Source organism: Ostrinia furnacalis, unplaced genomic scaffold (genome assembly GCF_004193835.3).
Source record: "Ostrinia furnacalis isolate ACB-3 unplaced genomic scaffold, ASM419383v2 OfSCF1638, whole genome shotgun sequence".
Classification (NCBI taxonomy): Eukaryota; Metazoa; Arthropoda; class Insecta; order Lepidoptera; family Crambidae; genus Ostrinia; species Ostrinia furnacalis.
This window is the reverse complement of record NW_021131877.1, coordinates 1,264,274-1,286,710: the sequence shown is the minus strand read 5'-3', so window position 1 is coordinate 1,286,710 and position 22,437 is coordinate 1,264,274. Positions and strand designations below refer to the sequence as shown.

The 22,437-nt window shown below is 39.7% G+C and overlaps 1 protein-coding gene, 1 long non-coding RNA gene and 1 other non-coding gene across 3 annotated transcripts in view; 2 read left to right on the top strand and 1 right to left on the bottom strand.

Moving 5' to 3' along the window:
* Nucleotides 1-1,963: 1,963 nt before the first annotated feature.
* LOC114353222 (uncharacterized) overlaps nt 1,964-22,437 on the top strand; it is a 106,406-nt gene continuing 85,932 nt past the window's right edge. Inside the window, exons 1-7 of the mRNA XM_028305133.1 lie at nt 1,964-2,266; nt 4,797-4,877; nt 5,634-5,790; nt 8,353-8,498; nt 11,283-11,408; nt 16,568-16,794; nt 20,709-20,811. Of these exons, the coding sequence (XP_028160934.1) occupies nt 2,139-2,266; nt 4,797-4,877; nt 5,634-5,790; nt 8,353-8,498; nt 11,283-11,408; nt 16,568-16,794; nt 20,709-20,811 (968 nt within the window). The 5' untranslated portion in view covers nt 1,964-2,138. The remainder of the gene's footprint in view (nt 2,267-4,796; nt 4,878-5,633; nt 5,791-8,352; nt 8,499-11,282; nt 11,409-16,567; nt 16,795-20,708; nt 20,812-22,437) is intronic.
* Nucleotides 4,668-4,749, top strand: TRNAS-AGA (transfer RNA serine (anticodon AGA)). Its single transcript has one exon. It is a non-coding gene; the product is annotated as a tRNA-Ser (tRNA).
* Nucleotides 18,951-20,249, bottom strand: LOC114353223 (uncharacterized). The gene is made up of 2 exons (XR_003655923.1): nt 20,212-20,249; nt 18,951-19,908 (listed from the first exon to the last, which is right to left on the bottom strand). It is a non-coding gene; the product is annotated as an uncharacterized LOC114353223 (long non-coding RNA).

Genomic DNA, 22,437 nt, shown 5'->3' with positions numbered 1-22,437 from the left:
AATAAGGATAATAAAGCAACAAAGGAAATCAACCGGGCATATTTAACACCATTCAGTCTTTGTATCTCTAATTAACCATCAAACAAAAGCCAAACAGCCAAAACCAGATAGAGTAGATCAATCTCATTGGCCTCCTCCAAAGAAACAGTTACGCGCGAAAATACCGCAATAAAAAACCTCTAACTAAAGCGACCTGTTGGCTGGTCCTATGATTCACCCACCAGGTCGGTTAGTCAGCGACGGTCGGTGGGACGCTCGGTTCGGTTTCCCGTAACATTACTTAACCAATATTTGTGTGGAACACACCATGTAACCGATAAGGCTGAATAATAGGTGTGGTCAGTTGTGAGTGCAAAATTAGTGAGCATATGACTATAAGATATTGCAGCCAGGATGAAGTTTTGGCATGCCAACTTCGATGTCATTAACAACTCTGTGAGGGGACTTGTAAGGAGATTCAGGTAAACCTTTACTATACTAATACTACTACTCTATAATATCAAGTACCTACTCCAGTTCTAAATTATTATAAGCTTGCATTTCATGATTCAATCAAACCACATGTTAGTTTTGTTATCGTTGTTAACTTGGCATTGTAATCGAATATTTACAAACTATGACGGATATTATTTGACGGAACCTCGCGTGAAGCTAACATTTAGTTGCGGTTTTGGTACAAATCTGCAACAAACACTTGCTTAAGTTCTGTTTACATACTCGAATCATGTAGTCCAAGATACATAAAACGGACTTCAGTCCCTTTTTTCATCTGTAATCTATCTATCTATATAAATAAAAATGACTTGCTGTTCGTTAGTCTGATTAAAACTCGAGAACGGCTGGGCCGATTGAGCTGATTTTGGTTTTAAAATGTTTGTCGTAGTCCAGGGTTGGTCTAAACTGTGAGTAAATAAGGAAAAATTGCGATGGCTTATTTATTGCCTTTAAGGCGGAACAGAGTTCGCCGGGACAGCTAGTGTACAATAAATTTGAAGTACCCAATGTAAATTTAAACTCTATTTGAGTAGGCGCACACCGTTGATTTTTCGTCGGCTGATAGTTTAGTCGGGCAGTTGATCAGTATGGGCATGTATGGGAGTGCGCACACTACGCCGATTCGATTTGGCCGATTCTTCATACAATTTAAAATCGGGCACAACTATCGGCCAACTAAAAATCAACGGTGTGCGCCTACTCTTAAAGATAAAATACAATTAAAAATAGCCTTATTAATTTCATGAGTAACCAATACAATAGAAAACCCAGGATTAAAAAGGTGGGCTTAGTAGTGTCATAAAGTCGTCCATATTAAGACTTACGGACGTCATGCAAATATTTTCCTCCTATAAACCTAAACAACTGAAATAGAGCTAAAAGCGTGGCCCACGTACCTTTATGAGTATGAGTAATAAATACATGGACAAGTAGAATCGTTTCTTTGGCCTATTGACCTGCCTTTGTTCATTGTGTTAACGATTGTTGTCATAACATCGTACTATTTAGCATGTTTCTTTTTAGTATTGAAACTTCTTTAGTCCTCTTTTGCACGTTTCTGCACAAGTCACGTTTTCCCCTTCCTGAAATATAATATTACACCAAAATCTGTCACTACATACAATTTTATGATCATTTACCACCAATCTATGAAGTTCATTAAAAACTTGCACCTATTGTTCAGCAAATTTTTGTCACAAACATTATTTGAGCTGCCATTTGGGTTCTAACATTAGTATGGTTTAATCGAATCGTCAAAACATTGATAATGCAGTATGATAATTCTTCGATTACTAATCTGGGTTCATGGATGTTATTCTATAAACAGTATTCATCATTATTCACTTGGTCCATTTCGCATATCTTATCTAAATTTCGTAGCTTATCACACACAAGGCTGGTACCCAAGTAATCATCGGTTCGGATAACAGTGTATCTTCAATTGTTTTGCGGTCATGTGTGTCTGACGAGGTGCTATTTTATTGTCCACCTCTCAAACCTGTTCTGAGTTGTGGCTTTCCTATGACTCATTTCTTTCTCCCCATTTAGTTTTATTTGAACTTCGACTAGTGACCATCTTTGCCTTCGCGGGACAGCCCCGTTGTGAGAATAACAACTTCAATATTTCTGTTTTTGATTGTAATATGGATGAAAAAACAGTGAAGTGTTGTGGCAACAATTTCGATTTCCATCTATCGGATGTGAGGTATAACATAAATAGAAGTTGGCTTAAGACAAAGAGATTGAAAGCGAAAGTTTTCGACGTAGACAGGTGAGTGCTATTCTAAACAATAACACTTGATACAATAGACTGTAATGATTGGCTGACATGATAGCTAGATTTTACACTGATTATAATAGCATAGCTTCAAACAACGTTAAGTGTTCCTTTATTGGTTCATTAAAGTTTAAATTGCTTTTGTATGGTACCAAATCGTCTTCGTATTTGGTATTTCATCTATTCGTATTGTTTTACCTACTGTCTAAAAAGTATCTCCGCATAACATTTTTTCTGCGAATCCATCCGGCAATTTAAAAGGGTAAAACATTTACCTGAGTCTTGGACGGTCTGTCTTAAGTTCAGGTTCCGCTTTGATAAATTCTCGTCTTGACCGTCTATTTGCATTCTCTAAAGCTTCCTTTGCCTTTGCAATTTGATCTCTACATGTTTGTGTTTTGGTCGCAAATTGGGCTTCAGTGAAATTATCATGCTTGGGTAATTTGCGATTCTAACGTAGCCTTTTTCCGCTGTCAAATTTTTTGCGGACTTCTATTAATTTTAATGGAATGGTTGGCTATATTTTATCATAATTATCCCACAATACGAAACATTTGCTTTAAATTAATAATTTAAGAGTCAAATTGGGGAGCTAAAATTCTCTATTGTACTTACATTCACCAAACAAGGGAGTTTATTAGGTCCAATGTTTATTCATAAGGTATTACAATTAGTTTACGTTCATGATCTTACCTGACCTACATGTTTCAATGACTCTTTTCCTTTTTCTGCTAGGCTAACCTACATTCTGTTGACATAAGTGATTTGCGATGTTCACAGTTAGGTATACACCTATTAGTCAAGTCTCGTGAACTTTAAGTTTTCACACTTGAGTTGATTTTCGCTCGCTCGCTGAGGGACATTGTCCTGTGGTTCGTTGACCAGCTTTATGTCAAGGCCAGATTCATGATGGAAACTGTTTGGTTGAGTTGTCTTCTCTAAAGGATGATGGGCAAAAATGTATGGAAAGTGGTATCCGCTCCAATAGCCATAACCAATATATATTTTAAAAGGCCTTTAGATGTAGGAAAATGTCTGCTATGGGGCCAGTTCTAATTCACGTTTTGAAAGTAGTAATTCCACTAAGTATTAAATTGAAAGTATAACACAATCATCCATGTATACGAGTATGTATTATGACTACAATCTATTAATATAACTAAAAGAAGCATTGAAAAGGAAAGGATTATACCTACGATGAACTACCCTAGCTTTTAGCCCTTTATTCGCTTTCATCATCATCATCATGATCATTTTAGCCATAGGACGTCCAGTTGAATATAGGCCTCCCCCAATGATTTCCACAATGGCCGGTTGGTGGCGGCCTGTATCCAGCGCCTTCCCGCTACCTTTATGAGGTCGTCGGTCCATCTTGTAGGTGGACTTATTGGGTCTTGTGGGTTTATTTGCTTTAGCAACCCATAATAAAACCCTTAAGAAGAAATAAAACTTTAACCCCTTTATTAATAAAAGTTACACCCTAGTTGAACTCTGGCTTAAATTGTCATTTGGTATGGAAATGTCATTTTAATCCAAGGTTCTTCCTAGGTGTAACTTTTTATTAATAAGGGGGTAACTTCTTTGAATAAAAATATTTATTTCACAATTGTCCCCATCAATAATTATAGAGTTTAGGAAGGATGCTGGAGCAGTAAACCCTTCCTGCTTCGCATAACCTAAGTACCATACGATGGACACGTATGATACTTCTTCTTCTTCCTCGGTCCCTCACTGATGAGGATCGCGACCACAGATAGAGTTCCTCCACAGACTGCGGTCATAAGCTGACGATGCAAACTCCCGCCCACCGTCTTCCTCACCGCGTCCGAGCATCTCGTCGGTGCTCTGCCCCTAGCGCGTCCCCCTTCATACTGTATGATACTTAGGTTATACAAAAAGTATCTTTATCTTCGAACGCAACCAGATCTGAGGCTGGTGGCCATAGTAAATGTTGTTCGTCTTGGTAAGACCTTTCAAATGACACTACAAACATAACTATTGGAGCCGGGTACCATTCTGCAAAAAAGTATGTATATCTTCGTACACAACCAGATCTGAGGCTGGTGGTCATAGTAAAAGTTGTTCATCTTGGTAAGACCTTTCAAACGATACTAGACACATATCTATTGGAGCCGGGTACCATTTTGCCCATTGTCCTTTATACTTACTGGCTTAATAAACTGATGCGTAGGCCATATTATTATACCTACTTATTGTAGCTACGAATGAATGTTTATCTATTGGCAGAGACTAATAAAAATATTATGTTTATCAAAGACAAATAAAGTAATTATAATTCATTGTAAATGTTTACAAATAAAAACTTTTTATACAGCTGCGGAATAAAATGGAACGCTCGGAATACGTGAGCGCTATTTTCGCCCTTTCTCATGTGGCAGTCGTGGCCGAGCGGTTAAGGCGTCTGACTAGAAATCAGATTCCCTCTGGGAGCGTAGGTTCGAATCCTACCGACTGCGAATTTCTTTTTGCTTTTTTTATACATGCATTTTTTTTTTTGTTTTAGTCTGAGAAGAGGCGCTGGCGTCAATGTACAAGACGACAATGGATACACACCACTCCATCATGCATGTCTAAATGGCCACAAGTAAGTTTCAATTTAAATTAAAATTAATATTGAAAGATTCTTGTTAAAATACATTAGCGAGTAACTTCTCAATAAAATACATTCTCGACTAACTTTCTCCTCCAAGAATAGCGAAGGCAATTTCCCCGCGCTTAAATTGCTTTTGATAATCGTTAGGCGTCATATGCATTCACTTATAAATTTTCAATACCACTGCAGTTGGAGAAAATGGTGTTAACTTTGCCAGATGGCGTTCCTTAACTTAGTTGTATGTTTTTAATTAATTTCCCAAGGTTGTTTATGTCAAGTCTATGTTTTACGATAAAGATAAAATATATGGCACTTCTAGCTCAGTGTTACCAAAAGTTTAGCAACTTATGCCGAATTCGGTATGGATGGGTGACCATTCCGACATTTTTCTTCCATTTATCACAAGCATCTCCATGCTTCGATAAGCACGTTAAAAGTTGGTCCTGGCTACCACCACTTGGTAATTATGTAGTCGTTATACATATATTTTTAGTTAGAGGCCTTTGAAAGGTTCGATTACATCTGACAGTAAGATTGGACTACTTTACACAAATCCATTTTATTATGCTTGAGTGTGGCTATAGGCACCCCATATTTTGGGGTAAGGCCCACTTTACCCTGCAGTGGGTTATACATACTTGCTTTGCATGTGCCCCTCTTAGAGAAAGAAAAATTTATTTCGTCCATCAAATTGCACAGTTTAGAAAATTTATTATGCTGGAAATTTTAACATTGAAATGTTTTTAGGGAAATAGTCCGCATGCTGCTATCAGTTGACGCGTCCCCATGCATAGCGGACAAAAGGGGGGCGACGCCGCTTCACTTAGCGGCGTGGAAGGGGGAGTCCAACATCGTGGCCATGCTTCTCGCCCACAAGAACCCGCCGGTCAATGTGGACCAGCTGGTGAGTACAGTATAGGGAGAAAGTCCGCATGCTGCGGTCAGTTGAAGCGTCCCCATGCATAGCGGACAAAAGGGAACGACGCCGCTTCACCTAGCGGCGTGGAAGGGGGAGTCCTACATCGTGGCCATGCTTCTCGCCCATAAGAACCCGCCGGTCAATGTGGACCAGCTGGTGAGTCAAGTATAGGGAAGTAGTCAGTCAGTTCAGCGTCAGTTGACGCGACCCCATGCATAGTGGACAAGAGGGGGCGACGCCGCTTCACTTAGCGGCGTGGAAGGGGGAGTCCAACATCGTGGCCATGCTACTTGCCCATAAGAACCCGCCGGTCAATGTGGACCAGCTGGTGAGTCAAGTATAGGGAAATAGTCCGCATGCTGCTAACAGTTGACGCGTCCCCATTCATAGTGGACAGAGGGGGGCGACGCCGCTTCACTTAGCGGCGTGGAAGGGGGAGTCCAACATCGTGGCCATGCTTCTCGCCCACAAGAACCCGCCGGTCAATGTGGACCAGCTGGTGAGTACAGTATAGGGAGAAAGTCCGCATGCTGCGGTCAGTTGAAGCGTCCCCATGCATAGCGGACAAAAGGGAACGACGCCGCTTCACCTAGCGGCGTGGAAGGGGGAGTCCTACATCGTGGCCATGCTTCTCGCCCATAAGAACCCGCCGGTCAATGTGGACCAGCTGGTGAGTCAAGTATAGGGAAGTAGTCAGTCAGTTCAGCGTCAGTTGACGCGACCCCATGCATAGTGGACAAGAGGGGGCGACGCCGCTTCACTTAGCGGCGTGGAAGGGGGAGTCCAACATCGTGGCCATGCTACTTGCCCATAAGAACCCGCCGGTCAATGTGGACCAGCTGGTGAGTCAAGTATAGGGAAATAGTCCGCATGCTGCTAACAGTTGACGCGTCCCCATTCATAGTGGACAGAGGGGGGCGACGCCGCTTCACTTAGCGGCGTGGAAGGGGGAGTCCAACATCGTGGCCATGCTTCTCGCCCACAAGAACCCGCCGGTCAATGTGGACCAGCTGGTGAGTACAGTATAGGGAGAAAGTCCGCATGCTGCGGTCAGTTGAAGCGTCCCCATGCATAGCGGACAAAAGGGAACGACGCCGCTTCACCTAGCGGCGTGGAAGGGGGAGTCCTACATCGTGGCCATGCTTCTCGCCCATAAGAACCCGCCGGTCAATGTGGACCAGCTGGTGAGTCAAGTATAGGGAAGTAGTCAGTCAGTTCAGCGTCAGTTGACGCGACCCCATGCATAGTGGACAAGAGGGGGCGACGCCGCTTCACTTAGCGGCGTGGAAGGGGGAGTCCAACATCGTGGCCATGCTACTTGCCCATAAGAACCCGCCGGTCAATGTGGACCAGCTGGTGAGTCAAGTATAGGGAAATAGTCCGCATGCTGCTAACAGTTGACGCGTCCCCATTCATAGTGGACAGAGGGAGGCGACGCCGCTTCACTTAGCGGCGTGGAAGGGGGAGTCCAACATCGTGGCCATACTTCTCGCCCACNGTATAGGGTAGTAGAGCACATGCTGCTGTCAGTTGACGCGTCCCCATGCATAGCGGACAAGAGAGGGGCAATGCCGCTTCACTTAGCGGCGTGGAAGGGGGAGTCCAACATCGTGGCCATGCTTCTCGCCCATAAGAACCCGCCGGTCAATGTGGACCAGCTGGTGAGTCAAGTATAGGCAGATAGTCCGCATGCTGCGGTCAGTTGAAGCGTCCCCATGCATAGCGGACAAAAGGGAACGACGCCGCTTCACCTAGTGGCGTGGAAGGGGGAGTCCAACATCGTAGCCATGCTTCTCGCTCACAAGAACCCGCCGGTCAATGTGGACCAGCTGGTGAGTACAGTATAGGGAGACAGTCCGCCTGCTGCGGTCAGTTGACGCGCCCCCATCCATAGCGGACAAGAGAGGCGACGCCGCTTCACTTAGCGGCGTGGAAGGGGGAGTCCAACATCGTGGCCATGTTTCTCGCCCATAAGAACCCGCCTGTCAATGTGGACCAGCTGGTGAGTCAAGTATAGGGAGATAGTCCGCATGCTGCAGTCAGTTATCGCGTCCCCATGCATAGCCGACAAAAGGGAACGACGCCGCTTCACTTAGCGGCGTCAAAGGGGGTGTCCAAGATCGTGCCATGCTGCTGTCCCCGTACTCATTACATGCTTTAAATTAACACCATTGCAGCCTAGTGTACTCTATTTTAAACAGTAGGCGCACATACTATTGTCTTCTTATAACTGGACTATGACTGCCTCAAGCAGATTTTTTCTCATTGCAATTATTGAATATACTTCTGATCTGAATTCTTCGTCAAATTGTTTCTGAGTTGATTTGATTAAAATCAAATTGTCTTTATTTGTTTAGACTAATTAAATTAGTACTTACAAATCGTCAAATGCTCTTAAGGAGCCTATACATGTCTTATTCTTTTTTGCCCTACCAGCGCTTCGAGATAAACATTTGGCGACTTAACCCTGTAGTTAGAGGTGATAAAAAAAAATCCAGTAGAAATCTCATTAGAGGCAGGATTCATCACACTATTCCTTGTCTCCAGACCCAAGACCACGAGACGGCGCTTCTGTCAGCGGCCCACTTCGGCTACACAGATGTAGTGGCCCAGCTGATAGCGAAGGGCGCTGACGTCACCATCAGAAACATCAGAGACGAAAGCGCTTTGGACCTCGCAGCGCAGTATGGGAGGTGAGTTTGTAATGAAAGTTTCGATCATCAACATCATTTCAGCCACAGGACGTTCACTGCTAAACATAAGCAAGCATCCTCTAAAGTTTAGATATTAACAGTTGTTGTTGTATGCTTCCTTTTCGACGGAAAATTTCCAATGCTATACAATTACATTATTCAAGGGTTTTTGAAGCAACGGCCACTCTTGTGCTGCCCGCCCGATCCAGAAGTTTTTCTCAACCTTCACCACCACCAATATGAAAGGTTTTGATATTGTTTGGGACTGGTCTTACTTTACATGGTAATGGCAATAAAGTTGTGACCATAGTTTCAAGCCTTTTACCATCTTTAAAAAATTAAAATAGTATCTTGAACTCGTTACATTCTTACAAAAATTTGGATATTCAACTAAAGCAGCTGTAAAAGTTTCTGAAAGTGGTTGAAAAATATTCAACAAACCTCCATTACTCACAGATGCGTACGCTAATTTGCGAAGACTTGCCAGACGGACCCTCAAACTAAATCATAACTTAGTTCTAAAGCTGGCTACTTGACTATATTCCACTAAGTACTCCAACTTAGAAACTTTAAATTCTCAAACTGACTCGGAATATAGTTACTACATGTCTAAAAAGTATCCCATGCTAGCCTTCAAGTAAATATGTATAAGTTTCAGATCAAAGGCCTCAGAAAGGTTTTAACAAATTAATCAAGTTAAGACAACAATGAACCTTACTGCAAGATTTTTTTTATGCATAATGAGGCAGGTATTTGACCACAATCGCACCTGGTGTTAAGTGGGAATGTGGGATGCAGTCTAGGATGGTACTTATCTGCCCTGTAAGTTATTGTACTATTATATCAACGTGTACAGTTTTTGCCTGCGGCTAGGCCCGCGTGAATTCCATTCTGCTATAGCTGCAGCCTATGTTATTCCGTAAAAATGTAGCTATCTAATAGTAAAAGAATTAATGAAATCGGTCCAGTAGTTTTTGAGTTAATTCGTTACAAACGTACAAAAATGCAAATCTTTCCTCTTTACAGCATGGAATATGTTTTTTTTTCTATAATTTTAGGGCCACATTTCTTAACGACCAAAAGGTACCGCCCACGTGTAACCTTATGTCTATTTATTCTAAGCCCCCAGAGTATTTTAAAACACATTAAAGAGTGTTGCCCTGTTAAGAATGATGTCAACGACAGGATGTTGCCAGCATAAAGGACCTTTTGATATCTCTCAATGTCTGCTAATGGTCTTGTGAGAGGTCTAGAAATTGTTCTTTTAAATGGGTCGGTTTATCGGTTGAATTGACCTGTAAAGGTAAATACTTACTGTATAGTTTTTCACAATAATGATAGTACCGGCATCAATTAATAGCAGATTGTGGTAATAATGGCTATCATTGTTTTAGTAATTTAAAATAAGTTTAGAACCTTAAAATGGTCATGTGAGTCTATCTTAAAGACCCTTTTCAGGGTACTTATAAGTCCCAAATATTACATTTCTAGGGCAAGTAACGCTATGACAATTTATCGGTCGGCGAAGAGAAGTAGTGCAAGAAACGCTGCTACTTAACGCTGGTACTTGAAAGAGAATTTCGTTAGCATGTTGCTTTACTTGCTCTCAACGTTAGATGCTCAACTTTGGCGGAATAGTTTGTATGTAATAACCACTTAAATAATTGCATTTAATGTAAGTGGACTTGAATTTGTACGTTTGAGACACTGGTGGTTGGAGTTGTGAGTTAGGGATATAGGTAAGATAATTATAATATGTTTGTTTTTTCTATCACATTTTATTTGCTTACTTTTATGGTGGTCGTTTTGGCCTACTAGGGGGATAAACGATATGGTGAAAGTCGCGGGAAGTACCGCAGTGTAGGACCGGTCGTTGTGGAAACCCTTGGGGTACACTTTTGTCCAGCAGTGGACGTCATTTGGCTGAATCAAACGAACTTTTTTCTATGGTATTATTGCAAACTTATTGAAGCCTGTCTAAGATAACCATTAGATTTTTTACAATACAGCAACGGCATACCGTGTCGTAAGCCTAGTAAGGACCTTTTAAAATACCTTTTACTTTATTTATTTTGTAAAATTTATCCTATAGGTATACAAACTTTATCGTCGTTCTAGTTCCTACAAAATGCCTAAAATTATTATGCAACAATTCCAAGTATGCCAGCATTGCTCGCTTTCGCCCTACCTGGAACATAGTTTGCTTATGTAAAGTAAGTAATACTTGTTTATACGTGGGACGAGGCAACATTCTGAACATTAAAGTCACTTAAACATAATTTAATGGCTTAGGAAAAGGACTTTGGAGTATCCTTGAAGATATGCACGTAAAAAGATATGAGTTTGCGCAATGAATTGAAGCAACCTTGGTGTATTATCTAGGTAGGTACTGTAATAAATGAGGTCGTATTGTAATGTCATTAATATAAATTATAATATTTATCAATGAAGCATACTCGTAGTCCTCGTAGATCTATTTAGTATTATTCAACTACCATTTCTCAGTCGTGTGTGACTGTGTACATTGAAATTTAAAACAAACCATGGGTTCAACTCATTTATTATTATGACTTCAAAAGATGATTTCATACATTTTTGAGTAAGACTTTCTGGAAAATCCAGGGTTGTGTCGTTTAGTGATATCTCGTAATATTTATATGCTGTAGCATTGCTTAGCCTACAGACACTGCTGGTCAGATGTAACTTAATTGATCTCCTGGATGAATCTTAGCGTTCTAAATTTGATCTGATAAACCATATTAAACCTTACTCCATTGTCTCAAGGTTGGAGACAGTCCAGCACCTACTCCGCGTGATGCCTCAACTGGTGGACCCATACAAGCCTCCAAAGTGTCGCACGAAGTTGTTTTCCTCCACTCCCCTTCATCGAGCCAGCAAGAACGGTCGCAAGTAAGTGATAATGTGGCTCAATTAGAGCGTTTTCACATTTAGGCGTTTTAGCAGCGCTACAAACACTCGACAGACGAGCTGCCGAAAATTTCATACTATGTGACAGCGGATGCATGCCTTCACGTTATAAAAACGCTGCTGTCGCGTTTCTAACGCCCTAATATAAAAGCGCTCTTAAGCCTTGTGGTTCCAGCGGAGTGAAATAGGCACATCACTAATCTTTGATCACTTCGGGGATGTCGTAGAAGCGACTATAGATCTAACGCTTAACTCAACATTGCTTGAGGTATGGAAGCGGCACGGCAGGGGTGACATTGACATATTATGACGTGACATAGCATATAATTCTGAAGGAGATCTGAAGCCTCGCTGAAGTTTGACGTTACAAAAACACACTCCCTCGTCGAATCCATTCCTCAGGCACTGACTGAGGCACTGGATCTATATAATTACCTTTAAAAAAAATAAAACCGACTTCAAATACGTGAACACAAAAAAAACTAAAAATTAAAAATATTGCGTATAAAAAAGTTCATCCCCAATTTTCCACCCTTAGGGGTGAAATATTTTCTTCAAATTCGCATGAAACCACCCTTTTGATAATACCTATTCAACAAAAAAATAATCGTTCAAATTGATTTATAATCGGCGGAGATATTGCGTATAAAAAAGTTCATCCCCAATTTTCCACCCTTGGGGGTTGTTTTTTCTATTATTAAATTTAAATGGGACCACCCTTGAGGTATTACCTATACGCCGAAAAAAGATTTGTTCAAATCGGTTCATAATTGGCGGAGTTATCGCGTAACAAACATAGAAAAAAAAAAAAAACATACGGGTCGAATTGAGAACCCCCTCCTTTTTTGAAGTCGGTTGAAAAGACGAAATGCGAACTTCAGTAGTTCTTAACCCATCTAACCAGCTTGGGGAGTGTAGAATCGACGATTTCAAGTAGATTTGGCAGCGGCTGGATTCTGGATGAATAAAGCAGGGGATCATGTTTTGTGTTGTTTTTGTGGGAAGCACTGTAATAGACTGTTGTTATCAGAAATTGTGAGAATAGTGCCCGTTTTCACCATCAATCCCTAACTTTTAAGTGACCCCTATGGTATGGTAACACATAACAGGAATTTTGTTTTCATAGTCACTTAAAAATTAGGTATTGATGGTGAAAACTGGCTTAGGTTTTCAGTAAAACGAGAATAGAATAAGTTGACTATACGGGTAATGTATGCGGGTTTTTAAAAAAACCCGCATACAGTATTGTCTCTAATTTAGATTAGTAGGTTTTCGTCATTTATTAACCTCGCCGAATCGTCGAATACAGTCAATGAAGCAATTCTCCTTCAATTACGACATAAGAATCCGCTACCTTCCAGTGTACACGTTATTATTTTATGCTAATGTAAGGCGTGCTCGCGCTCCAATCGACTCATATTCATATTCATTCGTTCGTTATGACGCCCCAATAGGTACCATGCCTACGAAATTGCTACTACGGCTGTAGCGAAGTGAGAAATGTTGTTGTGGATACGGCGATTGTTATTTGATGGATGTAGCGTCTGTGGGACCTTCGGAAGACCCAACTTTTTAAGCCTCAGTGGTTAAGAAGTTAATGCCCGTTTTCATCATCAATCCCTAATTTATAAGTGATCGCTATGGTAACACATAACAGGAGTTTTGTTTTCATAGGGGTCACTTAAACATTTGGGATTGATGGTGAAAATGAGCATAAGTGACGACTCAAGTCAATACCAAGCAAGAAGGGACCAGTCCAGTATAATTTTTTTTAGAGACATTTATCCATTTCAGACAATTTTTACTCTGAATCACTCGGACTGTATCAATGTCACAATTTAAAAACCATTTTATGCGTAAGCTTCTTAATTTACACATCGAAACGGAACAAAACTCCTTACTTTACCGCTTCATTATCGATCCGTTAACCTGACGACGTCAGTGCATGTCGTTTACCGTATCCGGTGTTTCTCCGATCAGACGCGAATGTTTGTGTCAATTTTCCGCGCGCTACCGAAGGGTTAAATTGGCGGCGTGACGCGTGGCGGCTGCCTTGATGCGTGACGTCACAAGCCATAGGAAATGGCGGGGGCTATGAATATAATTTGGGTAGATGAGAAAAGTTTTCTTTATTGGGATTATAGGGATATGGATTTGGTTCTGAGAACTTGTTTGTGACATATTGCTCTGTCTTTGGCTGCATACGAGGGCGGCACTGAAAATTTCGGGAATCAAGGAAGTGAAACAACATTACTATTTAAAAATGTATTTATTGCTTTTTAAAGTATTCTCCGCGAAATTTGACACATTTTTCCATACACGAAACCAATCATTGAAGCAACCATTGCATTCGGAAGTTTGGGTCTCCAAAATGGCCGTTTTGTAGGCTTCCACAGCTTCTTCAGGTGATGAAAATCTCTGACCACGCAATTTATTCTTTATTTTAGGGAAAGTATAGAAATCATTAGGGCTTAGGTCGGGGCTGTACGGCGGATGGACTAATAATTCTATGTTTTCTTGCTCTAAAAACTCTTTTGTTCAGTGCGCGGTGTGAGAACTCGCATTGTCGTGATGGAGGATGATGCGGCGGTTGCAGTTCTCTTTACGGAGTTCAGAAACGACCTGTGGCAAACAAATGCTAGCATACTAATCTGCATTAACCGTTCTTTGTCCCCCAAGAGGAATAGTCGCAACATGGCCGGTTTTGGAGACAAACGTGGCCACCATTTTTTTTGCAACACTCCGTGAACGAACAATTTTTGTTGGCTTTAATTCATTTTCGAACACCCAAACTCGTGACTGGTTTTTTGTTTCGGGTTCGTACGCGTATATCCATGATTCGTCACCTGATACGATGTTGTATACAGCATTTGAGGATCCTGCATGTAATCTCCCGAGAGTTCTGACGCACCAAGTAACGCGAGCTGCTTTTTGCTCTTCACAGAGCGAATGCGGTATCCATCGGGAAAACAACTTTTTTACACCTAATTGTTCATGCAAGATTATTTGTATTTGACTCATGCCAATGTCTAAAGTTGCCTGAATTTCGCGGTATATCACATGTCGATCTTCTTCAATCAGCTTACGCACAGCATCAACGTTTTCTTAGGTGACTGCAGTTTTTGGACGACCTTGACGGGGATCATCACTGAGCTTGACACGTCCACGTTGAAATTCAGGAAACTAGCGATAAATTGTGGTTTTGGATGGGGCTTCATTACCAAATGCAGAAATCATCCGGTCAACACACTGTTTTTGTGTTAAACCACTTCAAAAGTCATAATAAATCATCGCTCTTGAATTTTCTCGAGTCAATTCCATTTTCTCAACGACTAAACAAGTTTGACAAGACCTTGTGATACGACCGAGAATCTTTTTTTAAATAAATAAATGGTATACGATTTTTAAAACCCTGGACTTTGCAATTAAATAGATTTTAATATGACTGGAACAGTGGAAATATTCCATTCCCGATACTTTTAGTGCAGCCCTCGTATTTGTTTCTGACAATTTATAGACTGTATCAAGATGAGAGGGCAAAGTATGGCCTCTGAGCCCTCGCCAGATAGATACTCATTATTGCCACATAATACCACAAAACAACTGACGAATGAATAAAAGGAAAGGAATATACAATGGAAACCGATTAGGCTGTCTTATCGCTAAGAGGCGATCTCTTCTAGACAACAGATATTATCTATTATTTTGTTTGGCTGAAGTCATATTTAAGGTTGTATTCCTGAATCTTTAAAAATATGTAATATGTAGAGATATTTTTCTCAGACAGAATTTTAGATGTAGCTTATAACTTGAGACATGCGCGAACTTCTTATTAGGATGCCATTATAATTTAGAGTTAATCAGCCAAGTTTGCAGGCAATTTCTGTTTTCCAAAATACTGAAACGTCGACAAAAATAACTTTTATCAATAATACGAATTGTAATATTTTGTAAACGATTTATACCCAAAAAGGGTAAGGTGTAAGTTTCTGTCCATTTATTTGTTTTGTATAATAATGTTCCTACTTATTTCCGGAATGTGGTATGAGAAATCGTGGGTTTAATTCGACCCTCATAATTTCAAGATGTTATGAAGGATTAAAGTGTTTCAAAATAAACACATAAATATTCGCACATGCTTCTTAACTCGCGAATGTTTATGTTACACTATGCTTTAAGTATGTTAGATTATTGTTTCAAGTGGAACAAATCCTAACAAATACCTATTTCAAGGTCTGTATTTCTTGATATTAAAATCGGCTTATTAATCTAATTTGGAGTAGAAACTTTACTATAAGGCAACAAGTAACAGTGGTCTCAAAATACCTTAATGTTTTTGGATTATCATTTTAATGCTAATAATTTTTGCTTGAAAGAATCAACTGTTCGGATTTGATTTCGACGACTGCAGCAGTTGCGACTGCTCTTACCACTGAGCTACAAAGACATTGGCTACCCTTAATTTTTGTTATTCGACACATTTCAATACCCCTTCATTTATTTACATGATATACAAATATTTTACTTTCACTAACCTATGTCAGTCAATTTCATTTTACACAATGACTTGAAAATACTGCGGTTTGAACCTATATTTCCGTGTAAATGAAGACAACAAATCGAACCCCGTTGGCTCGTTAGCGTCATGCATATGAATGCGTGAATCACTCGACGCCGACCGCTGATAATCCGGTGCTATACATGCCGTGTTTATGTGTCGCTGTTTGTGATCATTTGAAATGGTTGTAAATATAAAAGACATGTATTAATTTAATCTGCGCTTTTGTGTATAAACTGTCTTTCACGAGCGAAACAAAATTTGTATATCTGTTAGTGGATTGTAATGGTTGCTTTTTATGGAAAGTAATATTGAACACGGCGCTGTGATTTCTCTATAACTGACAACACTTTTAAAGTAACTAAAATGCCCTAATGTTTTTGAACCTTCATCTTCTAAAAACTAACAAAAAAAGAACATGTTTTCATTGAACAGTATGGACGATGGCATGTCCCATTGGCACATCTTAATAATTAATTAATGTAACTGTGATAGGTGTGATTTTGTTGCGAAAATGTTCTGATGTGCCGGAATATCTCGCTTTTCTTATAGGAAGATATTTTAGACCCTCATCTTTTCACAGGGAGGTGGTCCAAGCACTCCTAGCTGCCGGTATAGACCCAAACATTCGCACGCACAACGGGACCCCGCTCCATGAGGCTGCATGCTTCCGTAAGGCCTCAGTGGTCCGCATCCTCTTGGCCAATGGGGCTGACCTGAACGCTACAGACAGAAGAGGGATGACCGTGCACGACCTTCTGGCTGACTACTCCGAAGAGGCCACGAGGAAGGTCAGAAGGGTCATAAGAGGTGAGTGCACCTGCTTCTTACAATTTCCCAAGCTTTCCCTAGTCTATGTGCTTCCAAAAGGCGTCAATGGTCCGCATCCTCTTGGCCAATGGGGCTGACCTGAACGCTACAGACAGAAGAGGGATGACCGTGCACGACCTCCTCGCTGATTATTCCGAAGAGGCCACGAGGAAGGTCAGAAGGGTCATTAGAGGTGAGTCTTCTCTTAATTACCTAAGCTTTCCTAGGTCTATATGGTTTCGGAAAGGACTCAGTGGTCCGCATCCTCTTGGTCAACGGGGCTGACCTGAACGCAACAGACAGAAGAGGGATGACCGTGCACGACCTTCTCGTTGACTATTCGGAAGAGGCCACGAGGAAGGTCAGAAGGGTCATTAGAGGTGAGTCTTCTCTTAATTGCCTAAGCTTTCCTAGGTCTATATGGTTTCGGAAAGGACTCAGTGGTCCGCATCCTCTTGGTCAACGGGGCTGACCTGAACGCAACAGACAGAAGAGGGATGACCGTGCACGACCTTCTCGTTGACTATTCGGAAGAGGCCACGAGGAAGGTCAGAAGGGTCATAAGAGCTGAGTGCATCTGCTCATTACCATTTCCTGAGCTATCCCTGGTGTAAACCAGGGATAACAGACCACTTTTGTCTTCCAGAAGTATGTAGATACTTCTGAAAAGCGACAGTGGTCCGCATCCTCTTGGCCAACAGACACAGACAGAAGAGGGATGACTGAGCACGATCTACTCGCCGATTATTCGGAAGAGGCCAGGAGGAAGGTCAGGAGGGTCAAAAGAAATAAGCGCATCCTCTCGTCACTGTCACATAATATTTCCTTAAGCTCAATGTCATGGACAGAAAAGGGGTGACTTAAAAAATTGGAAGTAGCCTTTCAACCGGTAAGATTGTCGGAACTTCATAGTCTACTGATGCCTATTACAAGTTTTATAACAGTATTTTTATGTCTCTGCTCTGCAACATTGATTGATGACTCGAAACATTTAATTAATGGTCAATTTTGTTTTCTGGTTTTACCACAGACCAATTAGAAACATTTACGATAATAAACTGATAAATTATCATAAAATATTTACATTTCAATGACCTCACCGACTGTTTACATGTGGTTTTTCTAGCATGACGAATAGTGTATAAAAAGCTAAATTATCTAACCTTATCAACCAGATAAGCGAATCTGTTATTCGCAGCTGTTTAGTTTGCTCTCACCTTTGTGTTGTGGTGCCCGCATTCACGAAACCGGTCGTACCCGTTTGCGAATTTTGTTGAAATTTCCGATGAATCAGAATAGACCTTAGTGTGTTTGGAATACTGTGAAAACCCGACGCGTTTGCGTTGAAAGCATTTTGACTTTGTTTATTTGAAAAATTATAAGCATAGTGACTGTCTACCAGAGTGTACGTATTTTGTTGGTTGTAAAAGTTTTAGTCTACATATTTAACTTGGGAGTTAAAATTGTGTCAGTGTATTGTGACGTGATGGCTAAAATATACCACAAGCTGGTAAACAAGGAAAATGACAAGAATAATGGTAATGTTCATTTTTTGTTGTTAGTTCAATTTGTTAAAGTGATGATTTTAAATCATCATCAATTTCAGGATGTGCAGAAAATTAAATGATGCTGTCGTGTTATAAAAAGAATAAGTTCTTGTAGAAAATAGTACGTAATTTAAAAGAAAAAGAAGAGTTAAATTCCTGTTATTTTAGTAGACATATAACCTTGGACGAATAAACCACTGGACACGAAACCTACAAGATTTCTAAGGAAACACGATCAACCACTTTTTGCGGGGGGAGAGGTTTGACAATTGTCAATTAATGACATTTAGTGCTGCGAAAAGATCGTAATTTTTTATCGATAGTTATGTAAATGAATGAATGAATGAACCTTACGAGATAAATGAATTATGGATTGATTTAATATTGAAAGTTTCTTTAATTACGATCGACTGCTAACTAGTTTTTGGTCTCAACAAATGTTATAATCTGTCTCACGTCACGGACAAAAGTTTCATCAATAGCCTATTTCTATACATTTCATGAAACACAATTTGATAACATTATGACAATGTATTGCTTTGTAGCGCTTGCAGTACGGATGCACTATCTGAGAATATTTAATTCTTATCTAATGTTGTTGATATTCTTATGTTTAGGTCATTCGAGAAGACCTCCTAGTACTTATTTCAGTTTTGAAGACGTCGGTATATCCTAACTTCATTGATTCCAGAGCAATTTCGCGTTTCCGCTGTAAGCTGGATATTATCTTTGGTCGAAGATGTGTACACAGGGTACCTATACTGTTGATGAGGGGTATTTCTTTTAGAGTTTTGTGCAGAATCGCGGAATATCCTGTCTCCTTGTTTTGCTTTCATAGATCGTTTCCTTTAAGTCTTAGAGTGGGTGCTTGTGCTTCCTCCTGAATAATGAGGTCTAAATGTCTGAGATTCAGAAAGAAGTCAAGTGATGCCGATAGAGTGGTTCTCATACAACCCATGGCCGCTATGTTTGCTAGGCACTATGCATGTTGTCGATATGACTTGCCCAGTTCAATTTATTGTCAAGGGAGATGCTCAGATATTTCACCTGTGTTGGTTTTGTTTTGAAAAGTTCAGTGGCCTAATTCACGTATCTTGACAGTCAAGATCTCTCTGATGTTCAGAAGTCGTCCCATTGAAAAACAGTTGATGACAGGATGGACCAAATCAAGTTCCAACCACCCCGGTATTTCACTAAACGTGAGGGGATGACACAGATCTAAAAGGTTCCACCTCGGTATTGCATACCGAAAATAAAACCTGTTAATGAAATAAAAAATAATAATTGTAGTCATTTGGCGTATTTTTGTGATGACATTATTAATATTTAGATGCAATGAAAAGTTTAAATTGTATGTTCCATCTGTGTGGATCTCATCATCTTTTGTTTCATGTGACTAAAATAAAGCCAAAAAATCAATCAACATCAAAAATATTTTATTCAAATTTGACCAGTATTTTGATGTACAACATATTTCAAAAAAGGTGTAATTATTACTTACATTTACTGGTGTGCTTGTTTTGTATGTTCCATCTATGTCTATCTCATAATCTTTTGTTTCATGTGACTAAAATTATCAAAACAAAAAAATCTATCAAAATCTAAAATTAATTTGAATAATTTCAGTTTCAGTTTGGTATATCGATAAACTTATCGACATTTTTCAAGCCCTTTACGTCATAAAAAATGAGATGTGGTGAATGAATAAATGAAACCTATAATCCAACCAAATTAAATATGCTACATGTTTTAAGCATTTACATGTACAATGAGTACTTTTTAAAATGACGTAATCATATTTTATTTACATATCAAATTTTATTTATTTTACGAAAAAATAGCTACTATAATAGATTTAAAATGTACTTACGCGTGATAAGAAACATTTCTTGTGTGACAGGAATAATTTTTGCAATAAAGTACGGCGCATTTACCCATTTTTCGTGATATTTTTACTCTTCGAGAGCTGGCGTCATACTGACAAAGTGACAACCTGACAACATTTACCATGGCTAATTTAGCCATGGTAAGTGCTAGCGGGGTAAAGACGAAAACGTCACTCGTTACGCGTCCAGTGGTTTATTCGTCCAAGCATATAACTCAACAATTCAACATGCGTCACTTGGGACCCGTATTTTAAACAAGGCTAAAGTAGAAAACTACATTAAAGATTTGGTTAAATGTAAATGTTCAGACGTCACTCCTTTCTTCCTACAGGCTTTTGAAAGATTTTGAGCCACGTTTCTTAACCCATATTTTTAACTTTATTCCCTAGTCTTAAAAACTGCGAATTATGTTGACTGGCTCTACCTTATTAAAGGTTAAAAGGAGCCTAAATCATTAAAATTCTAATTAATTTTCATACAGAATTCGAGAACCACTCGAGAATAACCTACGAAAGCGAGGAAGAGTTGCCACCCTTCCCTGTACAAGACTACAGTCCCACCGGCTACCCGCTGCCCAGCATGGTGTAAGTCTTACTGCTATTGTAATAAGGTTCAGGTTTGAACAAACATGATGTCCTTTTGATCTTGAGAAGTTTAGTGCAATGATTTGAGAACGCATCATTAATGGAAGTGGACATACTGTTGAAGCTTAAAGGACACCATGTTTGTTGTAAAGGTCCACTGCAGGTTATAAACCCGTAATTTAAAACTAAATTATTACAAGTTGTATAGAACAGAGAGAGGCGAACAAACAGCGTTTTTGCTTTATGAACCTGCAGTGAATCTTTAACAATGGTATTATTGTAAGGTCAATTGAAATTAATTCCACTGTAATTATCATCTTTAGAAACACGCATTTCACACAATCACAGTGATGATATTTAACTTATTTTTAATCCTTTTCAATTTGTTTCATTTATTTTACTGTTAGTATGTGTATTTTTACTTTACGTTTTGTACTTTAATAATTTGTTATAGCCTTCTAATAAGTAACGTAAAAATGCACCTACAATACACTCTATCCATAACAATTCACCCGGGGCATTCGGTAAAACTCACTATTATTTCACCGCTTTTTAAACACTAACAAAACGCCAACATGAAAGGGATGCCCCCTTTGACTTTATTTAAAAATGTTCGTTGAATTGTGAAGATGGCTTAGAGCCACGTCTAAGCGGGCGCGCCGCAAAGGTCTGTAATTACTCTGATACTCAGATCCTCAGTTCTGGGGCCCTAAACATTTGCTTTTAATTGGAGAGCCGTCTCAATTACGACACACGCCGTGTCTCCACCTTTGAACTCCGATTGCTATCTTGAAAATGCTCTTTTCACGTTTCGGGATTCATTTTGAGAGCTACAAAAGACACTCGCGACTACGGAATGGACGAAATAAAATGTACTCGAGCGAGCTAACTGATGGGGACGTAATTAGTGTGCAAATTAATATTATACTTGCGTCCCATGCGGAATTATAATATTATTTTTTATTAAAAAATTTATTTATTTCTATGTTTGTACACTCAAACTAAGTATTTTGAGCTGTGTATCAATTGTTGGTAGACTAAATAAAAGTATAGCCAGACATGTAGAATATAACAAAAAAATACAATCCATTCGTTTAGTAAATACACCGACAAATTACAGATGAAACGACTTATTGTAATACAAATTGCTCCGCATAAGTTTTCTTGTGGGACAGATGCAAAACAAAACCTTGAATGCGGGAACCTCATTAAAATTTTCCGTACCTTTGATTTTGTCTAGAAAAGTCCAGGCGGGTTGCTTCCATTGCTCGGGATAAAGATTCCCGCGGCTCTGCCCTTTGATGGCGGGCAAAAGACCCAGCGTGAGAGTCCTCGCAAATTATAAATAGTCTCAAGTAATACTGAAGATATCAAAATCTAAAAACAATAAAACAGCTTACTTAAACAATCCTACTAATAATTTTCGTGTTAATTTAGATGTCAAATTTAAATTTACAGGTCTAATGAAGTAGTTGACGGTGCTGGTTGTACGCTTAGCTCTAATAATGATGCTTCTTTAACTAACATAAATTTTGGCGATTACAAAAAAGTATCTAACGCAAAACTAGACAGAAATTACTGTACTTTATCACCATCGTTCAAAAATGATGTTTTAGAACAACAAAA